Genomic DNA, 26,724 nt, shown 5'->3' on the forward strand with positions numbered 1-26,724 from the left:
CAAGCAATAATGAGAATAATAACAGTAAAAGGAATGAGAAGAATAAGAATATCTGAGAACAATCCATAGCTATTGATGATACATAATAATAATAGTAATCATCATAGAAAGAGATATTGAAACAATCATATGTGTAGTTTAATGAAGAAAGAAGAAAAGAACCAAATCCATGATAATAATAGTCATATTATTGGTAATATGGGTATTATTATCATGGATCAATCAATCAATCAATCAATAATACTTACTGATCGATTCTGGATAATAGATCAATTAGATTGTTATGTGGAATGATCGAAATGAAGAACAAACTCGATATGTGAAAACAAACAAATACCAAGAAGCATATCAATTTCAAACAATCCACATAATTGAATGAATCTATGTGAATCGATTCAGATTTCAATATAAATGAAGAGAAGATCATTTGATTGTCGGTTTGCATGGAAAGATTGATTGTTGTCACGAAACATCAATCGGATTGATTTGAAATGATTTCGTATTGTAGGTTCTGATTATTGATTAAATCATTTGATAGATAGTTTGGTCCATTGCTTACTTCAACTACTATTGTTGTTGTTGTTGCTGTGGATGTTGCTGCTGCTGCTATTGTCACTTCTCTCTTTCTCCCCTACCATTCATTCATTGATTCCAGACCATCAAAATCGATAACAATATTCCTTGTCAACAAAAGAAGAAATGGAATCAATGAAAGCAAAGAATCAAGTGTTTCCTTTATGACAATCAATGATCCATTAATCTATGAATGAATGAGTGAGTGAGTAATGAAGGAAAACAGAATGAATGAATGAATGAATAATAAGGAAAAGGAAAAACAATATGTGTCATATGATATCGGATACTGGAAGGTAGGGGAGAAAGATGGGATGATGATGATTCAACTTCATTGACACTTCGAAGTAACAATGAATTGATTGGTTATGATTTGCTTTGGATCTTCCAAATCTAACATCACTAACTTCTGTATAATGGAGTTTCTGTTGTCCTCGTTTTGGTGACATTGGAAAGTGAATCTAAATATTGAATAGAGATGGTAAATAGATATTCCGAATCTGTTTCAAAATGTCAATCTACTTGTATCATTGGAGTATGTTGAATCGAAATCGATTCGAGTATTGTTGATAAATAGAATGGAATTGATTTCATATGATTTTCATAGATTTCAATTCCATTTGGTAAGTTTAAACTTATCTTATCTTGTTAGGTGATTTGATTTGATTTGATTTGATTCATTGTGTTTCATTCGATTCCGTTTGATCATTTGATTTGATTTGATTTGATTTGATTTGATTCGTTTAATAGGAACACATTTCGATTGATTATGATTGGAACAATTCTATCTGGTTCATTTTACAATGATCTGTGGAATTTGTATTGTTGTTTCAAACTGATGGCACACGATTGATTCGATGATTGGTTAAAATGGATATATAATAATAATAATGATGATGATGATGAACAGAAAACAAACAGACATAAGCAAAACAAAACATGGAACAATCCAAACAAATAATCACATATTTCCTTATGAGAATTGAATCAATAAGAATTGACACAATCCAATTTGTCTGGTGGATAGTGAATAATAAGATGAATGTTAGAATAGAAAAAGGAATAAAGAAAAAGAAAATACAAAAAAGAAAAACTAAAAACAAATTAGAATCATATAATACAAAAAAAAGAATAAAGGAAGATTAAGAAAATGCCCAAATATAAGAAAATAAGAAACAAAGAAAACTAAAGAATAGCAAAACAAACAAGAATAAACTAAAAATCAAAATCGAAAATGAAATAATCAAATGAACTACAATCAATTCCAAAAGTTGAAAAACAACAACAACAACAACAACAACAACAAATGAAAATGGAATAATCAAAAATAGATAAGCAACATCAAAACAAAAACAAAAACAAAAACAAAAGAATAATGAATCATTGAGTATTATCCAAATGAATACTATCTCAACAAACAAATATGGATTGTGTCGATTCCTATTGATTCAATTGGATTAAGTGCAATGAATCTTGTCAAAACGATTCGATTGAAGTCGTTTGATCAAGATTCATTCGAAATACATGATTTGTGGATTCATCAGTGTACAATCACAAACAGCATATTGAATATACAATCAAACAATGGATTCCAAGAAAGGCCATTATCGAAATACTCATATTCAAACCACAACACAAATGGTTCTCACAATATGCCTCATTATTGTATTGTGATTATCAAATACTGATTCCATATTGACTTGTTCGAATGTGATCTAATGATTTGAATGATATCAATAATAATGATAATAATAATGATAATGATCAGAAAGAAAGAAAGAATGAAAGAAAGAAGAGTATTGTTATGCAATACAGCACAATGATAGATTCCAGCTAATACAATGATCGAACATAACGATTTCATGAATCTCGATTGATTCAATTGCAAAACAACCATTGAGACTACAATGTGTTTGGGTGATTGTTCCATTTGGATTCGATCGAATCAATTGTATAATTCTATCAGTCGATTGGATCGCTATCAATGAATCATTCGATCGATTCTATATCATTGATAATCGAACAAATACAAATACTACTACTACTAATAATAATAATAATCACTAGGATTGATGGTTGAATACTCATAATTAATCTGATTCTGATTCTGATTGATCGATCCTATCCAATCATTCTATTCATGATCAACAATACCAAAGTGATCTAATGGTATTCAATATGATGAAATAGACCGATGAATAATGTGGATGATGATACAATCATAATAATAATGATAAATGGAGATCGAAAACTAACCAAATACACACCATTCATTCAATCAATCAATCGATCAATGGATCGATGGATTGAACAGCCTTTCTATTCTTATCAGTGTTATTGAGTGTGAATGATGAATTGATTCTTTACGATATTCAACATTCATTTGCCTTTTGAATCAGCCATCTTTCATCCATTGATTGAGTGAATGAGTGAGTGAATGAGTGGTTTGTGTGATATTGAAGAATACGACATTCCATCCAAATATCGAATTGTGAAACCACGATTGATATTACTACGAACTACAACTATCAAGTATCAAACACATCCGATTTGACTCCATTATTATCAAATTGATAAATCCATGTTTTGTGACTCATTGATAAACAAACAAACAAACAAACAAATGATAGTTGGATTGATTGAATGGTGAATCCAATATGATTTCCAATGCTATTCAATCGGATTCTATTCTATTCTATTCTATTCTATTCTATTCTATTCTAGTTTCATTGGCTTGTTTTATCCATTTCACCTCTATTTGATTCTATTCTATTCTATTCTATTCTATGTATACAGTGATCGATTCTTATTCAATAAGTCAAAATCAATATCCTAATTCAATATCAATCATTGTATTGTATTGTATTGTATTGTATTATCTACCGATTTAACAATGGATTCACAAATGTGAATAATCATCCAATATCAATCGATTCCAACCATTCCATTGTGTCACTATCAAATCCAATCTTATTATTCATGATTTTGATGATGATTATGATTATTCGAAGCAAGCAGTTTCCTATCAATATTGAACAAATCCTAGTTCGAACCTATTCAAACCATCATTTGTATATTATTATTATTATTATTGGTAGATTGGATTCATCATTTGTGAATGTTCAATATGTGATCATTGGGTCATTGGTAATAATAATAATGATGATGATAATCGAAAACAATGATTGATTGATTGATTGATTGAAACAACAATCATAATTCAGTATCATTGTTTAAATGGTAAAGAAGAACATCATAATAATCAGGCAGGATTGATATTTTGATAATTATAGAATCATGAATTGTGATCAAGAATCGGTTTCAAACAAACAAACAAACAATCAATCAAACAATCAATGGAAATGTTCCTAAACAATGACGAATCACTGAACAAATCAAATCAAATCAATATTATAGATTTAATGCTTGATTTGGACAAGATTAGCGAGAATGGAAGAAACATCTATGAATCAAATCAAATCAATCAAACTATACTCGAAATTGATTTCGATCGAACCCACTTGAATGAATCAGGTAGTTTGACATTTCGAAGATTTGGAATATCTAAATACTATCAATATTCCATATTCAGAAATACTTGCCAATGTCACTACACGAGGATAATGGAAACTACGATCTACAGAAGTTATTGATGTTAGATTTGGAAGATCTACAAAACAAATCATAACCAATCAATTCATTCATACTTCGCATTATCAATGAACTTGAAACATCATTTCTTCCTTGAAGTGCATAATAACCGAGTTGAATGGATTGTAATGATGGAAGATCTACATCAATCATTTCATTCGAATTCATTCAATACTTTCAATTATTGTTGAGAAGGAATCAGAGAATGCATAATTACCTAATGTAATGGATTGTAGATTTGGAAGATCTATGCATCATTCAAATATTCAATATCATATCAATACCTCGAATCACAAATGAACTACCCCAGAAATTGCTTGAATCACGTCCAATTGTACCAATTTGAATGGATTGTAATTGTGGTAGATTCTTCAATTCAAATTCGCCTCCAAAATCACTGAAACTGTATTTATCAATTTGAATGGATTCCAATGACTCACAATTCAATATGTGGAATGATTTCGATTCATCATTTCCATCATAATTCTTCTCTTGAGTAAATGAATTGCTTCCGATTTTGATAGTTTTCAATCGATTCAATCCATCGATTTTGAATGTTTTCACTGATTCAAAACTACCATCGCCAATTTCAATTGATTCAACTAGAGTAAATCGCGAGAAATCAAATATTGTGTATTCTTTATCCCTACAAGCCCAACTTGGAATGATTATAGAATTGATAGATGAATTTAACGATTGAATATAGAGTTGACAATCGACAAACGCAGTTAGTGCACCGCAATCTAATGTCAATAAGAAACATGAAAGATACTTTTACAATCACTATTCTCTACATAAACAAATGAATCAGGTAGCTCGACATTTTGAAGATTTGGAATATCTAAATAATATCAATATTCAATATTCAGAAATACTTTCCAATGTCACTACACGAGGATTATAGAAACTACGATAAACAGAAGTTATTGATGTTAGATTTGGAAGATCTACAAATCAAATCATAACCAATCAATTCATTATTACTTCGAAGTGTCAATGAACAAAAATCATTATTTCTTCCTTGAAGTGCCCATTCACCGAGTTGAATGGATTGTAATGATGGAAGATCTACATCAATCATTTCATTCGAATTCATTCAATACTTTCAATTATTGTCGATAAGGAATCATCGAATGCACGATCACCTAATGTAATGGATCGTAGATTTGGAAGATCTATGCATTATCCAAATATTCAATATCATATCAATACCTCGAATCACAAATGAACTACCATAGAAATTGTATGATGTTACTTCCAATTTCACCAATTTGAATGGATTGTAATTGTGGACAATTCTTCAATTCAAAATCTCCAGCATAATCACTGAAACTATATTCACCAATTTGAATGGATTCCAATGATTCACAATTCAATATGTGGAATGATTTCCATTCATCATATTTATCTCCATAATATTTCTTTTCCTGAGTAAATGAATCACTTCCGATTTTGATAGTTTTCAATCGATTCAATCCATCAATCCTAAATGTGTGCACGTTTACAAAGCAATCATGGCCAATTTCAATTCTCTTTAGATAAGGATAATTAGACAATTCAAATATAGTTACATATTTTCCATATCCTGATTCTACTATGTATGATTCTTGCCTATATCTGATTCCATGTGGTCCATTGTTCGGATAGATTGCTGTGAAATAGATAAAGAAAAGTATGATAGAAATTACAGCTACAATCATTGATATATATCTATTCTCCAGTAGTGTTCCATACAATCTTGCTGTATTCAATTTAGAAGGATCGCCTTTCTTTACCTTCGTATTTTCATCCTTTCCAAATTCTTCGTTTTCTTCTTTTCGTGGATAACCCATTTCCAAACTATCAACAAATCCTCCTTCATACACTTTCTCACCATTCCTATATTCTATCATTCTATCATCACGAAATTGTTTCAATAATTTCACTTCTTTACCTTCTTTCCATACACTCACACGACTAATCTTTCCATCCTCATAAGAATAACAAAACCCTTCACTATTTCCCAACTCATCTTTCTGACTAATTCGAATGATTCTTCCTTTTTCATCCAACTCTTTCCAATATCCCTTTCCCATTTCACTCGATGGTACTATATTCAGTTTCTTACCTTTCTTATAATATCCATCAAATACCACGTTGCCATTTTCATCATATTCTTGTCCTCTTCCCTCTCGATATCCGTTTACAAAGAAACCCTTATAGAACAAAATACCATTTTTACAGAGTGTGCAAGGTCCTGAAGCGATTCCATTCACAAATGTCAGAGTTGCCATTAGAGTATTATCCTGAGAATAAATACTCGATTCTCCGTTCATTTTCCCGTTTTTCATTGTTGTTTTGATAAGACAACCTTCATGAGGTTTGCCAACTTCAATATGAGTGGGACCATTTGTTTCTCTTCTTGACTTTATAGGGAACTGCTCAGAAACGTTGTATTCCCACCACTTGTCTTTTTCGTCAGTGTTATCACTAGCATTGTTTATTGTTGGTAATTCGATGTTAGTAACGTGAATAGCACCCTTTGGCAGATTACTCATTTACAATCAATAGATAATAGTGTGTAAAAGCCAAGGTAAAACCGAATCTACTAGATCCTTGATAATCAAATGATGACTGTCCGTTTTGTGCGTTTCATTTATATCCATTCATATTTGCCTTATCATGTATAACAATCAAAAGTTTGCATTTAAAAGTAACATGATACGGAAATATAACTCCGCTCATTTATTTCCATTTTAAGGACTATTTCGGTGTTTCCCCACAACATCCAAATTGTTCATCTTTGAAGGAAAATCCTAGGATAATTTGTGCTTCTATCATATTGTTGATGATACTCTAACTATAGACAGGATTCTTTGATCTTCTATTGACGTACGACAATTTACAAACTCTCTTACTTGCTATACTATTTCTTGATGTGTACTGTAAATCTGCCTAACGAGGTGACAAGAAAACGCCATTTCAATTCAATGTAGCACTTTCTGGTTTGTTTGTTGCTTTGGTATCAAATATAAATGACGAATATCAAATTGATAATTATTTCCGGTTCTGTAGAAAATGCTATGCCCGGCATGTATTCAAAACTACGTACTGTATTATGTACAAATGAAAAATATACTTTTCGAATAGAATTAAGTGTAATGATCGCAAATAGCTATTCAGCTAATGTTCAACATAGAACGGTCGATAAAAATAGCAAGTATCGAAATGAGTACTAAACTGATTGAATTAATGGGGAATGGCATGATTTTATAGACTGTAGGTCATGCTACAAACGACTTAAAGCATAGGTACGTTGCATAATAGGATTATCTTTTGTTTGCACAACATCAATATTATTTATTGTAAAAGTTTATGAATATGTTGTCGCAAGTCTTTTTTTTGTTTCGTTCTCAAGCATATTCTCTTTAGAAATCGAACAGCCTGTTTGTGAATGTCATACAAGTAGGTGATGTGATTTTTCTCTGAATTACCTTTATTTGATTCACTTTACACTCTAGCCAGTATGTATTTATACATGAGTAGAATCGAAGAAACATCAAAGTTGCCAACATTATGGTGTTATTTCTGAACTATATCAATAACTAACCAGATTATTAGTATCCACTATGACGCGGCCACTTTGAGATGTTTACCGCTGATGCAATTGAAAGCCCTATCGATTTAGTCATATGCATGTTATCTGTTCCTAGACTCTTTCTCTCAAGCAATCAGATTGAAAGAACCCAATTCCATTCAGAATAACACCTATATCATCATCATTCGCTGACACACAGAAACCCAACAAGAAATTCTAAATAAGATCAGCAATCTGGAATTTGATGTAATCGTATTGTTAACTCTCGTAAACAGTAGAAACTGATTTCTCTCATGCTTTTTCTTATGCAACAGCCACATTTAAACTTTCCATTAAATAATTTTGAAAACTCATTGTAGTTATAAAAAACATGTTGAATTGAAAGAATGCTGTCTTAACTCTACTAATAGAGAACGAATTCAACCAGAAGCAGATGATCATAAGCCATTGTTACACTCGTATTACAGTAATCAATCCTATTTTTAACATTATCGATTTTCTATACACGAAAGTCTACAGTATTGCGACGTTACTAAACTCAGTGAATCTGAATGTGATAAGACATACTGTGTTTTCACAGTTATCTAAATCCTATTTAGTGATACGATTTTACAAATCTGGAATGTACATGTTAATCGTATCATTCATTCATTTATGAGAGGGAACACCAAATCATATTGTCTCAACATTTGTACATGAAAAAGGATATAGTTGCTGTGGTGCTTTCCTTAAACAAATATAAATAGTGATTGCGCATGCAATCACAGATTCTTCATCTTTCAGCTTTTCCAACACCCATTTTCACTAAATAATACAAACCTCATATCAGCCCAAAATTCTTGCTGTATAATGCATGTGCTTTCTTAAAGAAAGGATGGGTATATTTTTTGGTACTTTTAACAAATCCTGTACGAAACCTTCCAGCATTTGGACAAATTGATTTCCCTGAAAGTAATATGAAACATCACTCCACTAAATTCGATTATTGTAATAATGCCTATATTTCACTCTATGCCTTTATAAATACTAATTCCATTTATGCTTTTAATTATCCTATCATATCAAGAATAAACGTGAATAATATTGATGATGCTATTTTTTGACGATGTGTATTTATAGAAAAACGTAACTTCATTGATATTTAGATAAAAGTGAACCATAGAAAAGGAATTGTTTTTGTAAATTAGTACACTATGAATAGTGACTAACAACGAAATGGTTAAAGATTTACCTCAACGCTCTTAAACGAGTAGAATAAACGGATTATTGATGATAAGTAAGAGAATCTGTCAACCATTCTAGATATCCATTAAACGTAACCTCATCCTTTTTCTTCCCTAAACAATACTACATGCAGTCACCATCTTGATACCATTCTGGTTACCACGAATTGTTGGAGTCATGTGTCTCCAAATAGACACCATACTTCACTTACTCATTTTCGAACTTGACGCTTCACTTAATCACATATGATCCAAGTGACTCATATTAATTATGATTGTTCAGCTCTATGTTATGGGGGCTTTGCACCCTCTGGATATTACCGGATGCAACACTGTGAAGGACATCAAGGTCCTTATTTCACGAAGAGTAATTTGTCAGAGCATTCGCTCTCATTCTTTTAGTATTCGGTTCCTGTCTCTGATCAGCAACTTGTATTTAGAGATAACGAGCTGGATGATGCGAGTCTGGTAATTTTTGTTGTTACGCGCCAATCATAGATTTCGGATCTTTCAATTAGCAATGATGATATTATTCAGCTTGAATCCATATCGCAATGTATATCTCAGCACTTGATTTGTTTCTAGCTTCCTTGGAGAATGTATTTTCAATGCTACTCTCTACTCCGGTTGATGAGATCATTAAGCTGTATCGTGAGAACAGTACCTTCCGAGATGAGGTGAAGAAGAATATTTTCGTATAGTTGTAGCTGAGTTCGATGTTTCCCGATCTTTCTAGAGTTATCACAGCGGGCGATTCAAAGCAGGTCCTCCGGTATTTGTGTGAATGGGAGTACATGATGCCTAGCTATCTTCTACTGCAGTTTATCAATCTGTACTTCGAGCAAATTGAGGCCGATGTATTTCTATCTCTCTTTTTTGATGTCTAACAGAACTATGAAATGGAATTCGACGAAATGGACGAGATGGCTCCCGAGGCGCAGCAGCATGCATTGGACATGATTCATCGCCGAAACCTCGCTCTCACCCAGGCAATTCCGCTTCGTAAGCGAGGCCTCCACCTGTATCTCCCCGTTACCATCAACAATGTTGCTTTTCGTTCGCTCTTTGACGCCTTCAGACGCGTGTGAATTTCGTGGTGGATACCGGAGCTCAGTCAACCGTTATCACCAGCAAGGTCGCAGAGGCCGCGTCGCTGCGTCGTGTGATCAACGAGGCCATTCAGCCAATGCTGCTGGGAGTGGGAGTGTCGACTACGGACGGCGCATTGAACGCGTTTGATGTGTGTATTGAGGGAGAGTACTTCGCGACCAGTGCGATGGGTAGGAAAATAGAGAGAGGAATGAGGGGCAGTGATGCCTGGAGAGACGGAGCGAAGCGCGTGTCTGCTTGGATTGGACTTTTTGAAGAAGTACAAAGCGGTGATCGATATAGAGAAGGGAGAATTGACGCTGCGACTGGATGGAAAGGAGATTAAGACGCAGGTCGTTGAGAGAACCGTAGGCGTAGGGGAGAGAAGTTATGCAGTATGTTGATCCGTTGAAGGAAACACTGGAGGAGGAAGTAGAAGAAGAGGAGGAGGAGGAGGAGGAAGAAGAAGAAGAAGGCGATTCAGGTATGGCCGAGGAGTAAATGGAATGGTGGCTTCGATGTATGGATAGAGCAAGATAGAAGATAAAGTGTAGAATCAAGAAAATGAAAAAGAAAGAGAGGTATAACATGAATGTCAAATGCTTTTCGAAAACGAAGTGTTTGTTGGAAATATTCTTGATTACTCCGTGCTCTTTCATCTGTGGCTCTTCAACAGCCAAATGGGTTGACTCCCATCCATCAGAAAACAATCCCAACTTATTTCCATACATGAATGTATGTGATCACAATCGATTTCTCTAACAAACAGAGCAAAGACAAAGCTTCTCGCAACGTCGGTGGCACTTCACGTCCCTACGTTCCCAAACGCAAGGTCCGCACCGAGCGTCGCGTTCTAATCGACCAACTCGATCAAAGAAAACGTTCCTTTCCTTCGATGCCTCCTAGTTAGTGGTTTCTCTTTCCGTACAGGATCTCGAAAATCTATACTCGCCTCCTCCAATGGCCGAGTCTCTCGCGTCTCTTTCCAACGTACTCTCTCTCCATCGTTTCATCATCGCCAGATCAATCCCACTCCGCTCACTCCCTTCTTCCAAACCCCTCTCACCGACGAAGAAGTACCTTCCTCTCTCTCTTTCCCTCTCAGCTCACTCTCGCTTGGGAACGTGCCCTCGAGGGTCGTCCGCAGCGTTACATCGCTCCCAACGTCGTAACGCCCAGCGACCATTCCGCCGGTTCGGCCGCTGGCTCGACCGCTGCCGCGGAGGCCGCTCTGGAGGCGGCGTTGCTGCATTCGCAGGCGGTAACCGAGCGAGAGCAGCTTCGAGAGCGTCGCCGCGGGGGGTTTCGCCGGAATGGCGGGGAGGCGATCGGTAGTTTCTCCCGTCCGATGTTCCACATAACGCAGAGTTTGGATCCGGGAATGGTGGCGCAGCAGGCGTGCGAAGCCCGCGGCGTGGACCTGAATGAAGAGGAAGTGGATGCGTTGGTGTCTTCGTGGAAGGAGGAAATGAATAATGAAGTGAATAATGGAGTGAATAATGAAGTGAATAATGAAGTGAATAATGAAGTGAATAATGAAATGAATAATGAAATGAATAATGAAATGAATAATGAAATGAATGATGAAATGAATAATGAAATGAATGAGAATGGTGAGGAGAAGGTGTGGACGTTTATTGATGCGCAGGGCTTTGAGAAGGGTCCCTATCCCAACAGCACGATGCGGGCCTGGATGGAGCAGGGCTTCCTGACGCCCACGCTGATGCTGCGCTATCGCAACGGGCCCTGGAAGCCGCTGCGCTTCTATTTCGCCGATGTCGTGGACGCCTTTTTGGACGCGCCGGAGAGCGAGAAGGAGCGGAGAATGCCCAGGACCGTCAAGCAGATTCTCCGAAAGAAGGAGTCCGAGCGAGCCGCCAAGGAAACCGGGGAAACCGGGGAAACCCCACGAAGCTACCCAGTCCCTCCATCCCAATTGATGCACACTGCAGTCGAGGAAACGCCCAATGAAACGCCCTCCCACTCTTTCAATGAAACGCCCTCCCACTCCTTCGATGAAACGCCCTCCATTTCTTCGCCTGCCGCGCTCCGCTGCCCGCCATCGGGCGTTTCATCCTCGCCGGTGGTTTCAACGAGTTCTCGGAAGGGGAGTCGCGTGGTGCTGCCCTTGGAGCTGAACTACAGCCACTCCGAGCGTCCTCGCGCGACCCACATCCACGAGTCCATCGAGGTTTCCCCGGTTTCTCCCTTCTCTCTAGACGGCTCCGTCCAACGCGATCTCCCTCCAAGCCGCGCTGTCTCTGCAGACCTCCGACGCTCTCCAGCGCGACGACACGCCCCCTCCGCCCGCGCCGCTCGCCATCGACCTTCTCCACGCCCCCGCGCTCTCCCTGGCGCGCGACGCGCGCTCCGTGCCCCTCGCGCCGCCCCCAGGATTGGAGCCAGTCCCGCGGAAGCCGGCGCCGCGGCCGACGATCTCGCCGTGGACGAAGCAGCCGCTGGGCGGCGGGGCGGCTCCCGCGGGGAGCGCGGGGTACAGCAGTCGGATCGGGTGTGCGGTGGAGCGGAGCGAGGAGGAGAGCGCGCGGGAGAGCGTGTGGGGCGTGCGGGCGCCGCAGAACGCGGTGTCGCTGGCGAGCCTGCTGGAGAGCGAGCGGAGGGAGGAGGAGAAGGCGAGGCCCGCGGCGAAGAAGGGGAAGAACGTGCAGTGGAAGACGGTGGACCTTGCCGCTCTCGCGCAGCCCGCGCAGCCCGCGCGATTCGCGCAAGCTAATGCAGCGAATGCAGCTACTGATGCAACCAATGGATCCAATGGTACCAGGGGAGATGGGTCGTCCTTGAGGATCGGTGCGGGCAGTGGAGAAAACGGACTCGGTGGAAGCGGGAAGAAAGGACTGGGAGGAAATGCCGGAGGAAGTCACGTGATCTCGTTCAAGGAAATCCAGAGACAGCAGCAGGAAGAAAAGGAGAGGCAGAAGCAGAAGCAGAAGGCGGAAACGCAGAAAGGCTGGGGATCGGTGCTTCGGCAGAATGTGGTCCCCACGTCGCTGATTGCGAGAGAAAAGAAGGAGGAGGAGGCGAAGCAGACAACGCAGACGAAGCAAACGAGCGAAATGAAAGAACCAGTGAGAAGCTCAAGTTTTTTGGATGGAGCGAAGCAAAAGGCGGGAAAAGTGGAGACGCGAAGAATGGAGGGAACGGAGAATTCCGATGCGTTCGAAGAGTGGTGTAGAGACCAAATGATGGAGCTGTATGGAAGCGACGATATTTCCCTGCTCGAATTTTGCAGAGATTTGGACGACAGCCAGATCTTGCTCTATTTGCAGGATCTGCTGGGAACTTCGAAGCGAGTCACTGCATTTGGGAAAGAGTTTATTCGGAGAAAGCATATGTAGAGAGGAAAGGAAAGATTCATGTTTGTTGGATTTGAAGACGAATTGAAATAAGATCCCCGCGGGTTGGGAATTTATACCTCAAGTGATATAGAAAAGTTTGTTTCTTGGATTCTGGGATCGCGCTGAGAACGTACGAGATTATAATATGAGTTCGGTACATTATGGAAGGCCCAAGCTTCAAAAGGTCATTAAAGTAGTAAGTTGTTCCAGACTAAATCAGGATGTACGTATATGTTTGTCTCGCTGATAATCAGAGTTCTCTGAGTGTATATGATGCCTACGAACAGTTGCTCACTCTTCGACTAATGAAGCGAAAAGAGAGCGATTACACATTCTATGAACCTGGCTCAATTTTTTCTCGTGTCTACAGTGAGTTATTTAGCATATTGACAATGCTCGAAAATGATCTGCACTTTTCACAGCAAACAAAGCTAGTTGCCTTAAGGTATGCTGCATATATAGCACTCAAATCCAGTTACTTTTGCCGTTTACTCGATTCTGTGTCTTTTCCTGTGTCTCTTTACTGTCCGTATGCATTTACCTGTGTAATGATTGCCTACAAGTATGAAGAAAACTGTGAAAGAGTGATGTCGGTCGCTGACATCATCTCGTTTCCTAATCGCTTTTGTGAATCGCTGAGTGAATACAGTCAAATGGAAATGGAGGTGCTCTCTGTGTACGCCATTTTGTCGCATGCTCTCATGATGCGTAGTTTGCAGTGGAATCTTCACTCCATCACTGCCTCTCATTTTTTATCTCTCTACACTTCTCCTCTTCTTGCATTCGCTTTCTCTTCAAGAAGAGCAGTTCCCCATTCTCTGGTCGCTTACTGCTCGTTCTTTCTGGATCTTTTGTCCAGTCTTTACAAGTATAGACAATTTTCCCCGTCGCTGCAAGCAGACGTCTGCTTTTCTGCTGCTTGCCGTTTGCTTCATATCGAGTCGGCTCGCGGGCGAGGCATGATGGGTAGATGGGTGTGGGATGGAGAGTATTCGAAGCTCATGAATCCGATGGATTTGGTGTTCTCTGTGGAGGAAATGCTCTGGGATGACTATTACAGACTCTATCCGGAACATGTCAAGGTCATGGAGAAATGGGCTCTGTGTTAAACTGGGAGTTCTTAGTGTTGCTAGTTTTGCAATTTGGTGTGGAGTTGTTTGTTGGAAACGCTGCTTGAATCGATTCTGGCATTTTTGTTGTTGTTGTTGTGGCTGTTTGAATTATGGTAGGAGTGTGGGCTGGAAAAGTAATGGAGTAGAGCGCGCAAGTAGCTTCGTTCGTTGTTATCCTGAAATAGGTACCAAACTCTCAAAACCAGCAGAGTGCACAGGAACAGAAACAGTACGGCGCGCAGGGTAGAGAATGAGATGTAGAGCCCAAGAAGAGGCTAGAAAGAACATGCTTCACTCTCTTATCGATAATGAGGCACGAGCACGATGTAATCTTCAGTGCAATGAACTCAGAGATAGTAGGAAGAATTGCTCTTGTCGATCCTGCAAAAGCTCGCAATATTGAAGATCGTATTATCATATTGGCCCAACAAGGTCAAGTGGCAACAGTAAAAGTTTGTTGGAGGGCTAAATGCCAGGTCACTGATGAGCAAATCAAGCAGATTCTGGAAGGAATGGATACCTCAACGCACACCACGGTGACGGTTCGTTTCCGCATCCCTGATAAGCCCTAGATCCGTCGCACGAAAGGATTTGATGACGACTCCGATCTCGATCTCGAAGAAGACTTTTAAAACAAACATGTTTGTTCCATCATCCACGCATTCACTCTCTCACTTCCCTTCCTCCGCAATCTCCACAGCCGCCACCGCCATCGTCGTTCCCACACTCATCCTACATGCCATCGCTCCCTCGCTCCTACTTGTACACGCGGCCCGCCTGGTTCGTCGTCTCCACCTCCGTCGCCTGCAGCAGGTCCGTCGAGCTCAGTCCCTCCGTTTCCTCCACGCTCTCCGCGTCCTGCGTCCGCGAGAACGGGAACAGCGACCGTTTCACGCCGAACGGGTGATTCCCGCGGTCACCCCACGTGAGCAGACGTCCAGACTCTGAAATGAGCCTAATTCCAAGCACTCACCCGTAATCAGGTCGATCATCCCACGACCGCAATCCACATCACACGCCTTCTCTAGATGCCGCTTCTTGTCGTTCCCCGCGGTGAACAGGACTTCCTGGTACGGTTCTTCGTGGATACTACATCGAATCCCGCGGGAAAACCCACTTCATGCCCCACCAAAACACATTCCCCGATTCGCAAATAACCGCGGCACACCCCATTCCCATGGACCCTCGGACGGGGAGTTCCCCCGCGGGGAGCTCGACGAGCGTGGGGATGAGGAGTTTCCGCGGCAGGCCGACGTAGGAAGAGGCGGAAAGTCCGAGCTGGGCGCTCTGATTGCGTCCCCAAGTGTAGAGTTTGCGATCCTCGGTGATGATCATCGAGGCGTCGAGGCCGCAGCTGATCTATTGGATGAGCTCACGAGGATTCAAAATAAAAAAAGAAACGTACATCGATGATCTTGCCGAACTGGGACTTGAAGCTCGATTTGATCGGCTCCAGTCGGTCGGTTTGGTCTTCGTTACCCAGCGAGCCCTGCGGTTCACGTCCCCGCCGTGCGCCTACGAACCTCCCGTTGCCCCAGGAGTAGAGCTCGCCCGCGTCGTCCAGCGCCAGCATGAAGTTCGACCCCGAGGCGAGCTTTTGGATGCGGATCCCGTTGTTGTAGAAGTAGTCGATCACTACGGGGGTCGCTTGCGAGGCGCGGTCGCCCGTGCCGAGCGCTCCGCAGTTCAAGAAAGACCCGCCGTAGCCGCAGACGAAGACGTAGCCTTCCTGGCTGAGCGCGGCGGTGTGGCTGTCGCCGCAGACCGCTTGGACGATCTGGAAGTCTTGGAGCGTCGTGACGAGCTCCGGAGATTCTACCTAGAGGGATAGAGGGAGGAGGGGAGAGAAACGGTCTCGCAGTGCCCGAGTCCGCATTGGTAGAGATTGTTCTGGCCCCAGGTGTACAAATACCCATCCGCTATTCCTTACGAGGCGCACACATAACTACTGGTAACGGCGGCACAGTGGTCGCCTCGAACAGAAAGGGACATAATAGGTTTATCAAAGCCAGGAATTGGAGTTGGCACGACAGACAGAGAATTACTCGATGGAAGAGTCGATTTGGATCCCCAATGATATAGGGCATATTCTGAAGTCATCGAATAATGAAAACTTCCTACTACTGGTCGATTCTCCGAAATATCGTGCACAACGCAGGCTAAAATGACTGTTGACTGATCGGAAAGCAGATTTAAATGCCAACATACGAAATCACTATATTTTTGTCCATAGTTGGTGTGATCGGGGTTTTATTGTATTGCGAAAAAAAAAAGAACTGGAAAGGAAATATTGCTTGGTATGGAAATGTTTAACATGTCACTCATAAAGCTTGCAGGGACAGGAAAAAAGCATTATACACGAATTGCTTTGGGGAGATTACCTCCCATAGTCATAGAAGGAGTAGAACATAATGAACAAACTACTGTATATGAGGATGCATAATATTGAATAAGTCGAATCATAACATTGCATTCATTATTATCCAGTTACGGTTATCTTTGTATAATAGAATATGCCATGTACCAAATAATATAGAATATAAAAAATAGCAAACAAAAGAAAACGTAATATTGGTTCAGTTAATAGTTGTACCTTGAAACATATCGATTATGTATAGATTTGAACGATAATACAGATACTGGTTATTTCAATCCGAAGGGCTACGAAATCGATGAAAAGAGGATAAAAGCTATTAACGGCGTGAAATATGAAATCCGATTGTACAAAGGAGATCATGCGAGTGAGTATTTGGTAAGTGAAATGAAAGGTGATACGATTGAGGGTAGCTGTCAACTATTCAATCGTGGAATCCTCTCACGAGCATGGACCATAAGAGATGGGAAAGAAGTGGTAGATACTACCAAATACGACCATGGAAAGGTATTGGAGAGAGAGAATTGGAATTCGATATGTGGGAAAGCGGATCGAAGAGTAATAGAAAACACAAAAGATGGATTGGTAATGGTAATTCGAAGAAGAAGAGAAGAAAATGAAAGCAATGGCTGTTTAATCTATCGAGGGGAGTTTGATGAGGATATGAATCGAAATGGATATGGAATGGAGTATGATAGAGAAAGTGGGAAAGTAAAGATTGAAGGATACTGGGAAAGCGACCAACTGATTCGAATCGTTCGTGAGTTTGTAGCAGATAATACAATGATTGAGTTTACAGGAAGCGAGAATAAGGAAATCTACAAGCGAGTTCCTGTGTATATTGGAGGGTATTGTGTAGATAATGGGTCCTACAAACGTCATGGACTCGGCTATTTGATTGATGAGAATAGCGGAACGGCTACTCGCGAAAGCGAATGGGATCATGGAAAGGAACTGAGGGGAGCCGATTTGCATGAAGGTTGGTATTTGAAGGGACTGAAGGAAAGCATTCGAGAAGTGATAATGAATGAGAATCCAGGTCAAAATACGAGCGAGTTGAAATCCACATTCGTTGATATGCACACATCAACAAAAATGAAAGAACTGAAGGTGATGGAATCGAATCTCGTGATTCCAGATGGCTCCTATTCCTATATGAATAAGCTCTATTTGAATGAAATGAATCAACTCGAATCGCTCGAAATTGGGGATGAGTGTTTTACGAAGGTGAATGTGTTTCGGATCGACGGATTGCACAAACTTAATCGAATAAAAATCGGAAAAAACTCGTTCACCCAATCCATCATCCGAAATAGTTTCAACGCCGAAAGTTGTAATGACACATCGCAATCCTTTTCGATCACAAATTGCAAAGCGTTGAGTCAACTCATTATCGGAGAGAATAGTTTTTCGACGTTCGCTGGGGACTTCAAGTTGGAGTCGCTTCCATCATTGAAATCAATTCAAATCGGTGTTGTTGGGAAGAAATCGCATAACTTCTATTCGTGTTCGTTTGTCCTGCAAAGTAACAAGTCGAATGAAATGATGATAAGATAGATTTAGCTGCCCTGCAATCGATCGCTTTGGGGAATTACGCCTTTTGTGAATCGCAGGTTGTTTTGTTGGAAAGTACAAAGTTTTGTTATGTGATTGATGGCAAGATCTACCAAGTCTATCTTCGATCTCTTTGGGTAAATTCGCGCTTCAAGGGATATATGATGATGATTTGTGCTCATTAACATTGCAGAGTGAATTCTGTATATATACGATTTCAACCCGCAGATCTTCCAAATCTCAAGTCGATTACTTCGCAGGGATGCAGTTTCCGCTATCAAGAGTGTGTGATTGCAGAGAGTAATCGTTTGCTGGGGTCTATATCCATTCAGATATCCCCCGATTGAAAACCGTCCAACTACCAGATGCTTTTGAGAATGTCCAACTCGAGCAAATCAGCAGTAGCATCGATAACGAAAGGATGTGAATGATAGATGTGCCCTTGTTACGAAAGATTGTCCCAAACTCGTGATGACCGTTTGTTCCTTTGCCTTAGATAATGAAAGATAACCTTGTTTGTTGGAGCCCATTAATAGAAAACTTCTCATTCTATTCCTTCCTTGATCGAACACATACAGAGAGATCCGATGGCAGCCAAACGCAGGGATCTTGCTTTTCGAACAAACAAAACTACATGATATGATCTAGGTTTAGCGTAGTATGAGGTTCACTCCTTAGGGAGAAGGCGTTACCGATTCTTCGATAATATTGATAAGCTCCGCATGTCCCGAAGCATAAATAGCATCGGCCATCGCCTTAGCATAACCAGAGTACGTATTCATGTAGTAAATGGTATCCACGTTGGCGAGAGCTCCGTTGTACACGTAATACTGGATCGGAGCACCCAATCCTCTCAAATGAACGGAGTGCATGAAGTGAAGGGAGTTGGCGTCAAAAATCACTTCCTGCAGCATGGGAGTGTGCAGAGTGAGCGAGCCATCCACAGAGTCTCCGTAGAACGTGTTGGAACGGAAAGCGATATGGGTCACCGTGGACGATTCAATGATCACCGACTGCGCGTTCTTGAAGGAGCCAGACTCGAACACCAGAGTAGTCAGATTCGTGAACCCGCTCAGATTCACTTCGATCATATCCGGGTAGGAGTCAATGATGAACACCAGGATCTCGACATCGTTACGAATCTCCTCAAGGGTGGCGAATTCGGTCTCGCTGGCGTAGACCGTCACAGGGCCAGGGATTGTGGTGGGAAGCTCCGTGGTGGGCACAGCGGGGCCCTCAGTCGTAGGCACCATAGGGGCCTCGGTGGTGGGAGGAATGAAGCTGGTGGGCTTCACAGTGGGCTCCGAAGTGGGAACAATGGGGGCCTCGGTGGTGGGAACAATAGGAGCCTCAGTGGTGGGAACAATGGGAGCCTCAGTAGTGGGAACAATGGGAGCCTCAGTAGTGGGTACAATGGGAGCCTCAGTAGTGGGAACAATAGGAGCCTCAGTAGTGGGTACAATAGGAGCCTCAGTAGTGGGAACAATGGGAGCCTCAGTAGTGGGTACAATAGGAGCCTCAGTAGTGGGTACAATAGGAGCCTCAGTAGTGGGCACGATGGGAGCCTCAGTAGTGGGAACAATAGGAGCCTCAGTGGTGGGAACAATGGGAGCCTCAGTGGTAGGGGCTACGGTGGTGGGAGCCACGGTAGGAGCCGCAGTGGTGGTATCAACAGTAGGAGCCACAGTGGGAGCTTCGGTAGTGGGCACAACAGGAGCTTCGGTGGTAGGAACCACAGGAGCCTCAGTAGTGGGAATCTCGGTAGTAGGAATGACAGGAGCCTCGGTGGTGGGCATAACGGGGGTCTCAGTAGTGGGCACGACAGGAGCTTCGGTGGTGGGAATCACAGGGGCCTCGGTGGTAGGAACCACAGGAGCTTCGGTAGTGGGCACAACAGGGGTCTCAGTGGTGGGCACAGCGGGGGCTTCGGTAGTGGGAATCACAGGGGTTTCAGTAGTGGGCACGACAGGGGCCTCGGTAGTAGGAACAACGGGAGCCTCGGTGGTAGGAGCCTCAGTAGTGGGCACAACAGGGGCCTCAGTGGTAGGAACGACAGTGGTAGGAGCCACAGTAGTAGGAGCAACGGTGGTAGGCGCCTCAGTAGTGGGTGCCACAGTGGTGGGTGCCACAGTGGTGGGTGCCACAGTAGTAGGAGCAACGGTAGTAGGAGCAATAGTAGTGGGTGCCACAGTGGTAGGAGCCACAGTAGTAGGAGCAACGGTAGTAGGAGCAACGGTAGTAGGAGCAATAGTAGTGGGTGCCACAGTGGTAGGAGCCACAGTGGTAGGAGCAGCAGTAGTAGGAGCAACGGTAGTAGGAGCCTCAGTGCCCGAGGAGATCATCTCGTTAACAATGGGACGAATAGCGAATCCAGCGATACCAGCAATGTTTCCGTCACCCGTCGATTCTAAAATGGGCAGACGGAAAATGAACGAATCGCAAGCACGCAGTCTGGTCTCCACAGCGAAGAACGGCCACTGAGCCAGCTCGGACTCACCATCGACAGCATACTGCTTGTACTCCACAACCACACCGTACACCGAAGGTCTCCAATAGGCAGTGTTGAAGAAAGGACCCTCCTCAGCGTCGCTGCGATAATACTGGAAGTACTCCGGATCCAGACCCAAGGCAACGGCAGTAGGTCCCTTCAGCAGCATTTCGAACAGACCCAGCTTATTGTACACATGGGGCTTCTCATATCCAGCAATGTGATACTTCTGGTAGTCCTCCACCATATTGCAGGTATCAGCCTCCATATTGGTGTGGGGGTAGAACTGGCGGTAAGCAATACCGTTCTCGAAAACGTAATCAAAACCCCACACGAGAGGAACAGCGGTGCAGCGATTTCCCTGAATACCGTGGTCCTTGGCAACGCAATCAATCAATTCCTGAGCAGAAAGGGCGACATCCACAATCTGGTCATAGGTTTCCAAATACAACTTCTTAATAGCAAACTCGATGGAGTCGGTAATAGCAAAAGCCCAAGAAACAGAGCAGTTCTGCGGTCTTCCAATAACCTCGTGCAGCATATTCTCCTGCCCATCAAACACGTCATCACAAGGATTAGTGAGAGGCAGCAAGTGTCTCCAGTTGGAGTTGTTAAGAACCGGGGTCGTGGAAGGAATCTCGGGTTTCAATCCAGAATATCTCTGTTCGGTAACAGACAACATATCGAATTCATCAGCATGCCAATCAGCATAAAACGTGAACTCCATATGATACTTATTGCGAAGGTTCCATTCATGAATCTTTTCGCAAGAGTCAACGAAGTACTCCAGACGCTGTTTGAATTCCGCAGAAGTTGAATCACGAGACGTGGTCTTCTCAGTAGCAGTCCACGCACTTAGATAATTAAGATATCCTGCCTCATCACAGGAGTAGTCAGATGTGTCAGTGGTAGCACTGAAGACAACGCAAGCAGACAATATCAATCCTAATAAGACCGAATTCATTATTGTATAGACTGAACAATTAAAGAAATGAGCGGCCTAACCATAATTAAAATCTATGCGATCTGATTGGCTTTTGTTGAATTCAAGGTGGCGTATATTTAAATATCCGAGACGAACTGGGTTGTTATAAGCTCTCCATTGGGATGGGAATGCAACAAAGAGGCGAAACTACCAGTTTGATGTTTTTCTGTTCAATTGCTTTTAAAGTCAATTTTCAAATGCATTTTCGTATTGGCATCGACGCAAGAGTCATAAACAGAAAGAAATGAAATGGTGCATTGTTAATTTTGATTTAATTGTATAGTTGGAGGATGGAAATAGAAAAGAAATAGATTTTATTCTTTGATTTGTAAAGATGAGCGGATAGGAATGTTTTTATGCAATTTAAGCTGCTACTCCTCGACTACCAAATGCGATTTTATAATAATAATAACTATAGTAACTATAATAATAACAACTATAACTATAACTACAACTATAACAATAAGCCTATAACAACAAACAGAAAAAGCAACATCGACGTTCTCTATCAACGGTTGCTTTATTTCCTTTTCTTCCTTTCGCTTGCAGATGAAATCAAAGCCAATGAACATCAAATACCCGATCACTGCAGCAGGCACAGACATCCAGTAAGCATACTGCGGTCCCCACTTATCGTTCATGTATCCGAGAGAGTACTGAATAATCATTCCGGCCACACTTTGCAAGGGAAGCATACACGAGATAGGAATTGAGACCTCATCCTTCCAGTAGCGTCGACAGCAAATCACCATGGTCGGCCAGTAGAGCGACACGAAGAGTCCAGTAAACGGGAGAACGTACAGTCCGTTTTTACCCAGCAGGAATCCGACTACGTACACCACAATGCCGAGCGGAATGATGATGTACTCCATCAAGAAGGGGCCTATCCAATCGGCGACGAAGCCTCCAACCATACGAGCACACATGAAAATGAAATAAAATTGAGAGCTGAGTCTCGCACCCACCTCGGGATCCAAATGTAACACTTCCTCAACGTACAACGTGCCCCAGCTAAGCGTTCCTCGCTCTGCAGTGGCCAAGAAGTTGAGCAAGATCGCACAATACCAAATGAGAGGAGAACGCAAGTAGTGGAGCACAGATTTCTTCTCTTCGGGATTGGTTTTTGGCTTTTTGACTGCGAAGGGAACGCAGAGCATAAAGATGAGAACCATGGCCAAGGGAATATTCATCCACAAATAGATTTGCTTGTAGTTACTTTCCTTGATGTATTTCAGAATAAAGGACGCAAATATAGGAGCGACAAACGCTCCGAATCCGTAAATACCAGACATAATGCAGAACATCACTGCCGGGTGCTTTGTAAACAAGAACACAGCTAACGAGGAAGGACCATCGTCCAGAACACCGTTACTGCAAGTCGCCAACAACTGAATAAACATCAGCAGCCAGAAATTCGAGGTAAAGATGGTGAGGAAGCTTCCAATAATCGTAATTACAAGAGAGATAGAGAACGTAGCCTTAAAACCAATATGAGGCATAGAGAAGGCAGCCAAAAGTGCCCATATTAGATAGGAGAATTGACCCAAACTCTGTAACATACCATAGTGTACGTGGTCCAGATGCAGTTCCTGCATAATATCCGGATATGTCACAGATCGCATATTATCGATAAACCCATTTGCAGCAACGCACAGATAGATAACGAGGGTAAGCAACCAGTAAGAAGTCTTTGAAATCGATTCCATTTTTATGAGGTCCGGAATTGTGTTTCTTCACAAATTGCTTCCTTTCCATTCCCTGACAAAATTATTGTAGTAAGAGGGATGTGCAGCAAAGAAGAACACAGTTTGGGAGGCGATGAAACGCCCGGCAGTTACAAGTGTGCAATCATTCATTCATTTCAAGGTCGATTGTCTTTGCTGATTTTGAATCTATTTGGGCACTCTAAACCATGAATCCAACATCGGTAAATGCTGGATCCTTAATTCACCAGCAAATGCAAGGTCCGCCAGCAAGTACAGGTATCCCCTATTTGCTGAGTTTAAAATATATAGATTCCATCGTCGTTATTCCTGAACAAGGTCCCTACATAAGTAGTGAAAACGAATGTTTGGTGATGAACTAGTGTCGCAACTAGCGATAAATGGTGGAATTGGTGCTTCAAGAAGCCAGGTTGTCAATTTGCCTTCGCAAACGGGCAGCATTAGTATGTTGCCTTACGGCGAGGGAAACCTGCAGCATCCTATTCAAAATGACCAGCCGATCCAGACGACGATAATGCCCTACGGATATATGGTTTTTGAAATTTGAAGAGGGATGATTTGCAGGCAGACACGAATATATATCCGCAGACCGACTTTAGCATTAGTTTTGGTGTTTGTGGCGCTGCGATGGTGATGATTAGAATAGAATATGGATCAAATTTCGGAGAACATGGACTACCAGCAGGTCGGGACGGAGTACTCCTCTGTTTCCACCAAGCAAAACATAAATCTCAAACCCCCCAAGCGAACTCTGAGCGCCTACGCGTGCTACAGCCGCAAAGTGTACCTTCTCCCCTCTTTCACTCACTCCATTCAGATTCAACAGCGTCCGCGAGCGTCTCGGCGCGAACCGCAAGCAATGCGAGATCTTCCGCGAGATCGCCGACATGTGGCGCAGGCTTCCGGAGTCGGAGAAGGTCCCGTTCATCGAGGAAGTACGGGCTGGGGGCGCCGACTCGACCGCAGGCGAAGGTGGACCGGGAGCGCAAGAAGACCGACGAGCAGAGCTACAACCGCGCGCGCCGCTACGTGGAGAAGGCGCTGGAGTCCAGCGGGGCCTTCGGGCTGGCGGGCGCGCGGGGACTGCGGTCGCTGCAGACGATCTGCGGGGAGCGGGACACGGCGCAGCTGGCGCGATTTCTGCTGGAAATGAACCGACACGATCTGAAAGGAACCATCGACCTGGTGCAGGAGACCATCCAGGTGCTGTCCACGGAGAACGAGTCCGTTGGGGCCGGAGGGGCGTTCGATGTAGCTTCTGTACGCGAAGAACGAGAGCAGCGTGGACGCGATCGACACATCGGCGGCCGACATTTACTCTTGCTCGCCGAGGTGGCTGGAACCGCGCAGGGATGACGCGTAGTGCGCACAAGTTCCAGTGCCCGCATTGCAAAAAACAATTCAACTGGAAAAGCAATCTTAATGTTCATTTACGCACACACGACAAATCGCGGCAGCGCGAGTATAAATGCACCGTCGTCGGATGCAAGAAGGCCTTCTACGACAACCAGCACCTCAAGCAGCACATGCAGACGCACAATCGAAACAGACAGGTAGTTCCGCGGTTATCCTTCGATTCCAGACGTATTGTTGTTCCTTCGTGGGGTGCAACAAGAAGTACTCCACGCGCGGCGGACTGATGCTACACGTGAAGAGTCAGCACCAGGTAGGAGCGGAAATTAAAAATCACCACAGAACGACAAACGGTTCAAATGCGACGTGCACGGCTGCGACCGCGCGTTCGTGCGACAGACGGACCTGCGAGTGCACAAGCTGCGCGTTCACTCGGACACAAAGCCGCATGTCTGTACCTATCCGCATTGCGATAAAGTAGAGTCTGTAGCGAGCGCTGAGAGGTAGAGCTACGTGTCCGCGTCCGAATTAAACCGGCATATGCAGACTCACAAGTACCAGGCAGAACAGATGGCACCAAATGTAGGCGTATAAAATTGTTTGTTCGAAAACGCATTCGTTTTGCGGGAAAACGATTTTCTCCTGCGTAGGACACGCGCGTGTTTGCTAATGTTATGCAAGTATCCGAAGCTCGAACGTGATTGGCTGAACGAAAAAGCTATTCCGTAACTCCTTTGAGATGACTTTTATTACATTTCTTATCGTTCAAAAGATTTTGATTCCAAAATGGAAGATGACAGCCGGGTGAGGAAATGTAGTTCCTGTAAACTGGTATTACCTTCCCATCTCTTTAAAAGTGATACCTCGAACTATTATTATAAAACTTGCCTCCCGTGCCGCTATAAGAAGAGACTGAAGTATTACTGTAGTTATTATCTGAATATCTTGACTTTAGCAACTCTATCTAATGTACCTCTTTCTAAACGAGAAAAAAGTAACCCTGTACCACCAGATATTCAGCAGCCACAAAAAATGCCAGCATCGGATTCTGTTCCGTCTAATGGTTTCACTTCGTTGTCTGAAAAAGACCTTGAATTCCAGATGCAGATCGCTAGTGTAATACCACAAGCTAAGTGGATCGCCTGCGAAAACGTTTCATCTGATCATTGCTTTATTGCATCCGCTGTTTTAACCCCACTTTCACTCGACCATTACGTGGGTACCTCAAGAAAGTATTCTGTTCCATATTAAAATTTCTGTGCCTTTGGAAATGTTTCATGCACTTTATATGTGTTATCTTTGTTGCACAACAAACAAACAAACAAATAATTGAATTGAATTGAATTGAATTGAATTGAATTGAATTGAATTGAATTGAATTGAATTGAATCTTTGTTATATTAATTTGTTCGCACTATTTTATAGTTATTATCCTGATCCACCTTAAACGTCACCATCTACACACATCATCCCTTCCTTCTCTCATCCATCTACCTTGCCATTCTTCACAATGTCCTGCAAAATCATCTCCATCAAGTCTTCTGGCATTCCATAGAATTCTATGTGTCAGTACCCTGGGTGAACGGAAGAAGATACCTGTACTACTGTATTCTATATCCGATACAAGTTCATGGGCTTGGACGGGCGTTGTGGTTCCCATACTGT

General features: G+C 42.3%; 8 protein-coding genes; 5 read left to right on the forward strand and 3 right to left on the reverse strand.

The window, feature by feature from the left end:
* Positions 1-9,316: 9,316 nt before the first annotated feature.
* GSBLH_T00003579001 (uncharacterized protein) lies at positions 9,317-10,459 on the forward strand (the record flags this gene model as incomplete). Its single annotated transcript, XM_013042345.1, has 8 exons — positions 9,317-9,391; positions 9,427-9,492; positions 9,523-9,580; positions 9,610-9,701; positions 9,732-9,796; positions 9,830-9,881; positions 9,915-10,070; positions 10,103-10,459. 8 exons carry the CDS (start codon positions 9,317-9,319, stop codon positions 10,457-10,459), a joined length of 921 nt encoding a protein of 306 aa, XP_012897799.1.
* Positions 10,460-11,938: 1,479 nt separating this feature from the next.
* GSBLH_T00003580001 (uncharacterized protein) lies at positions 11,939-13,469 on the forward strand (the record flags this gene model as incomplete). The annotated part of the gene is made up of 2 exons (XM_013042346.1): positions 11,939-12,304; positions 12,333-13,469. The coding sequence occupies 2 exons, from the start codon at positions 11,939-11,941 to the stop codon at positions 13,467-13,469; spliced, it is 1,503 nt and encodes a 500-aa protein (XP_012897800.1).
* Positions 13,470-14,543: 1,074 nt separating this feature from the next.
* On the forward strand, positions 14,544-15,219 carry GSBLH_T00003581001 (uncharacterized protein; the record flags this gene model as incomplete). XM_013042347.1 has 6 exons in its annotated part: positions 14,544-14,723; positions 14,767-14,810; positions 14,843-14,907; positions 14,939-15,027; positions 15,058-15,123; positions 15,154-15,219. The coding sequence occupies 6 exons, from the start codon at positions 14,544-14,546 to the stop codon at positions 15,211-15,213; spliced, it is 504 nt and encodes a 167-aa protein (XP_012897801.1). The 3' UTR covers positions 15,214-15,219.
* A 33-nt stretch (positions 15,220-15,252) lies between these two features.
* On the reverse strand, positions 15,253-16,573 carry GSBLH_T00007139001 (uncharacterized protein; the record flags this gene model as incomplete). Its single annotated transcript, XM_013042348.1, is given in 8 exon segments — positions 15,253-15,313; positions 15,342-15,525; positions 15,555-15,670; positions 15,675-15,940; positions 15,987-16,070; positions 16,101-16,400; positions 16,433-16,500; positions 16,531-16,573. Coding segments are annotated over 8 exon segments (1,122 nt in total).
* A 2,610-nt stretch (positions 16,574-19,183) lies between these two features.
* On the reverse strand, positions 19,184-21,961 carry GSBLH_T00003582001 (uncharacterized protein; the record flags this gene model as incomplete). Its single annotated transcript, XM_013042349.1, has 1 exon — positions 19,184-21,961. The coding sequence occupies one exon, from the start codon at positions 21,959-21,961 to the stop codon at positions 19,184-19,186; it is 2,778 nt and encodes a 925-aa protein (XP_012897803.1).
* Positions 21,962-22,537: 576 nt separating this feature from the next.
* On the reverse strand, positions 22,538-23,688 carry GSBLH_T00006673001 (uncharacterized protein; the record flags this gene model as incomplete). Its single annotated transcript, XM_013042350.1, has 2 exons — positions 22,538-22,568; positions 22,601-23,688. The coding sequence occupies 2 exons, from the start codon at positions 23,686-23,688 to the stop codon at positions 22,538-22,540; spliced, it is 1,119 nt and encodes a 372-aa protein (XP_012897804.1).
* A 184-nt stretch (positions 23,689-23,872) lies between these two features.
* On the forward strand, positions 23,873-25,346 carry GSBLH_T00003583001 (uncharacterized protein; the record flags this gene model as incomplete). XM_013042351.1 has 9 exons in its annotated part: positions 23,873-23,964; positions 23,998-24,036; positions 24,069-24,238; positions 24,271-24,318; positions 24,353-24,489; positions 24,524-24,641; positions 24,673-24,933; positions 24,962-25,038; positions 25,070-25,346. Exons 1-9 carry the CDS (start codon positions 23,895-23,897, stop codon positions 25,344-25,346), a joined length of 1,197 nt encoding a protein of 398 aa, XP_012897805.1. The 5' UTR covers positions 23,873-23,894.
* A 499-nt stretch (positions 25,347-25,845) lies between these two features.
* Positions 25,846-26,351, forward strand: GSBLH_T00003584001 (uncharacterized protein; the record flags this gene model as incomplete). XM_013042352.1 has 2 exons in its annotated part: positions 25,846-25,984; positions 26,015-26,351. 2 exons carry the CDS (start codon positions 25,846-25,848, stop codon positions 26,308-26,310), a joined length of 435 nt encoding a protein of 144 aa, XP_012897806.1. The 3' UTR covers positions 26,311-26,351.
* Positions 26,352-26,724: the final 373 nt, after the last annotated feature.

Source organism: Blastocystis hominis (genome assembly GCF_000151665.1).
Source record: "Blastocystis hominis, Singapore isolate B (sub-type 7) whole genome shotgun sequence assembly, scaffold_3".
Taxonomy (NCBI): domain Eukaryota; class Bigyra; order Opalinata; family Blastocystidae; genus Blastocystis; species Blastocystis hominis.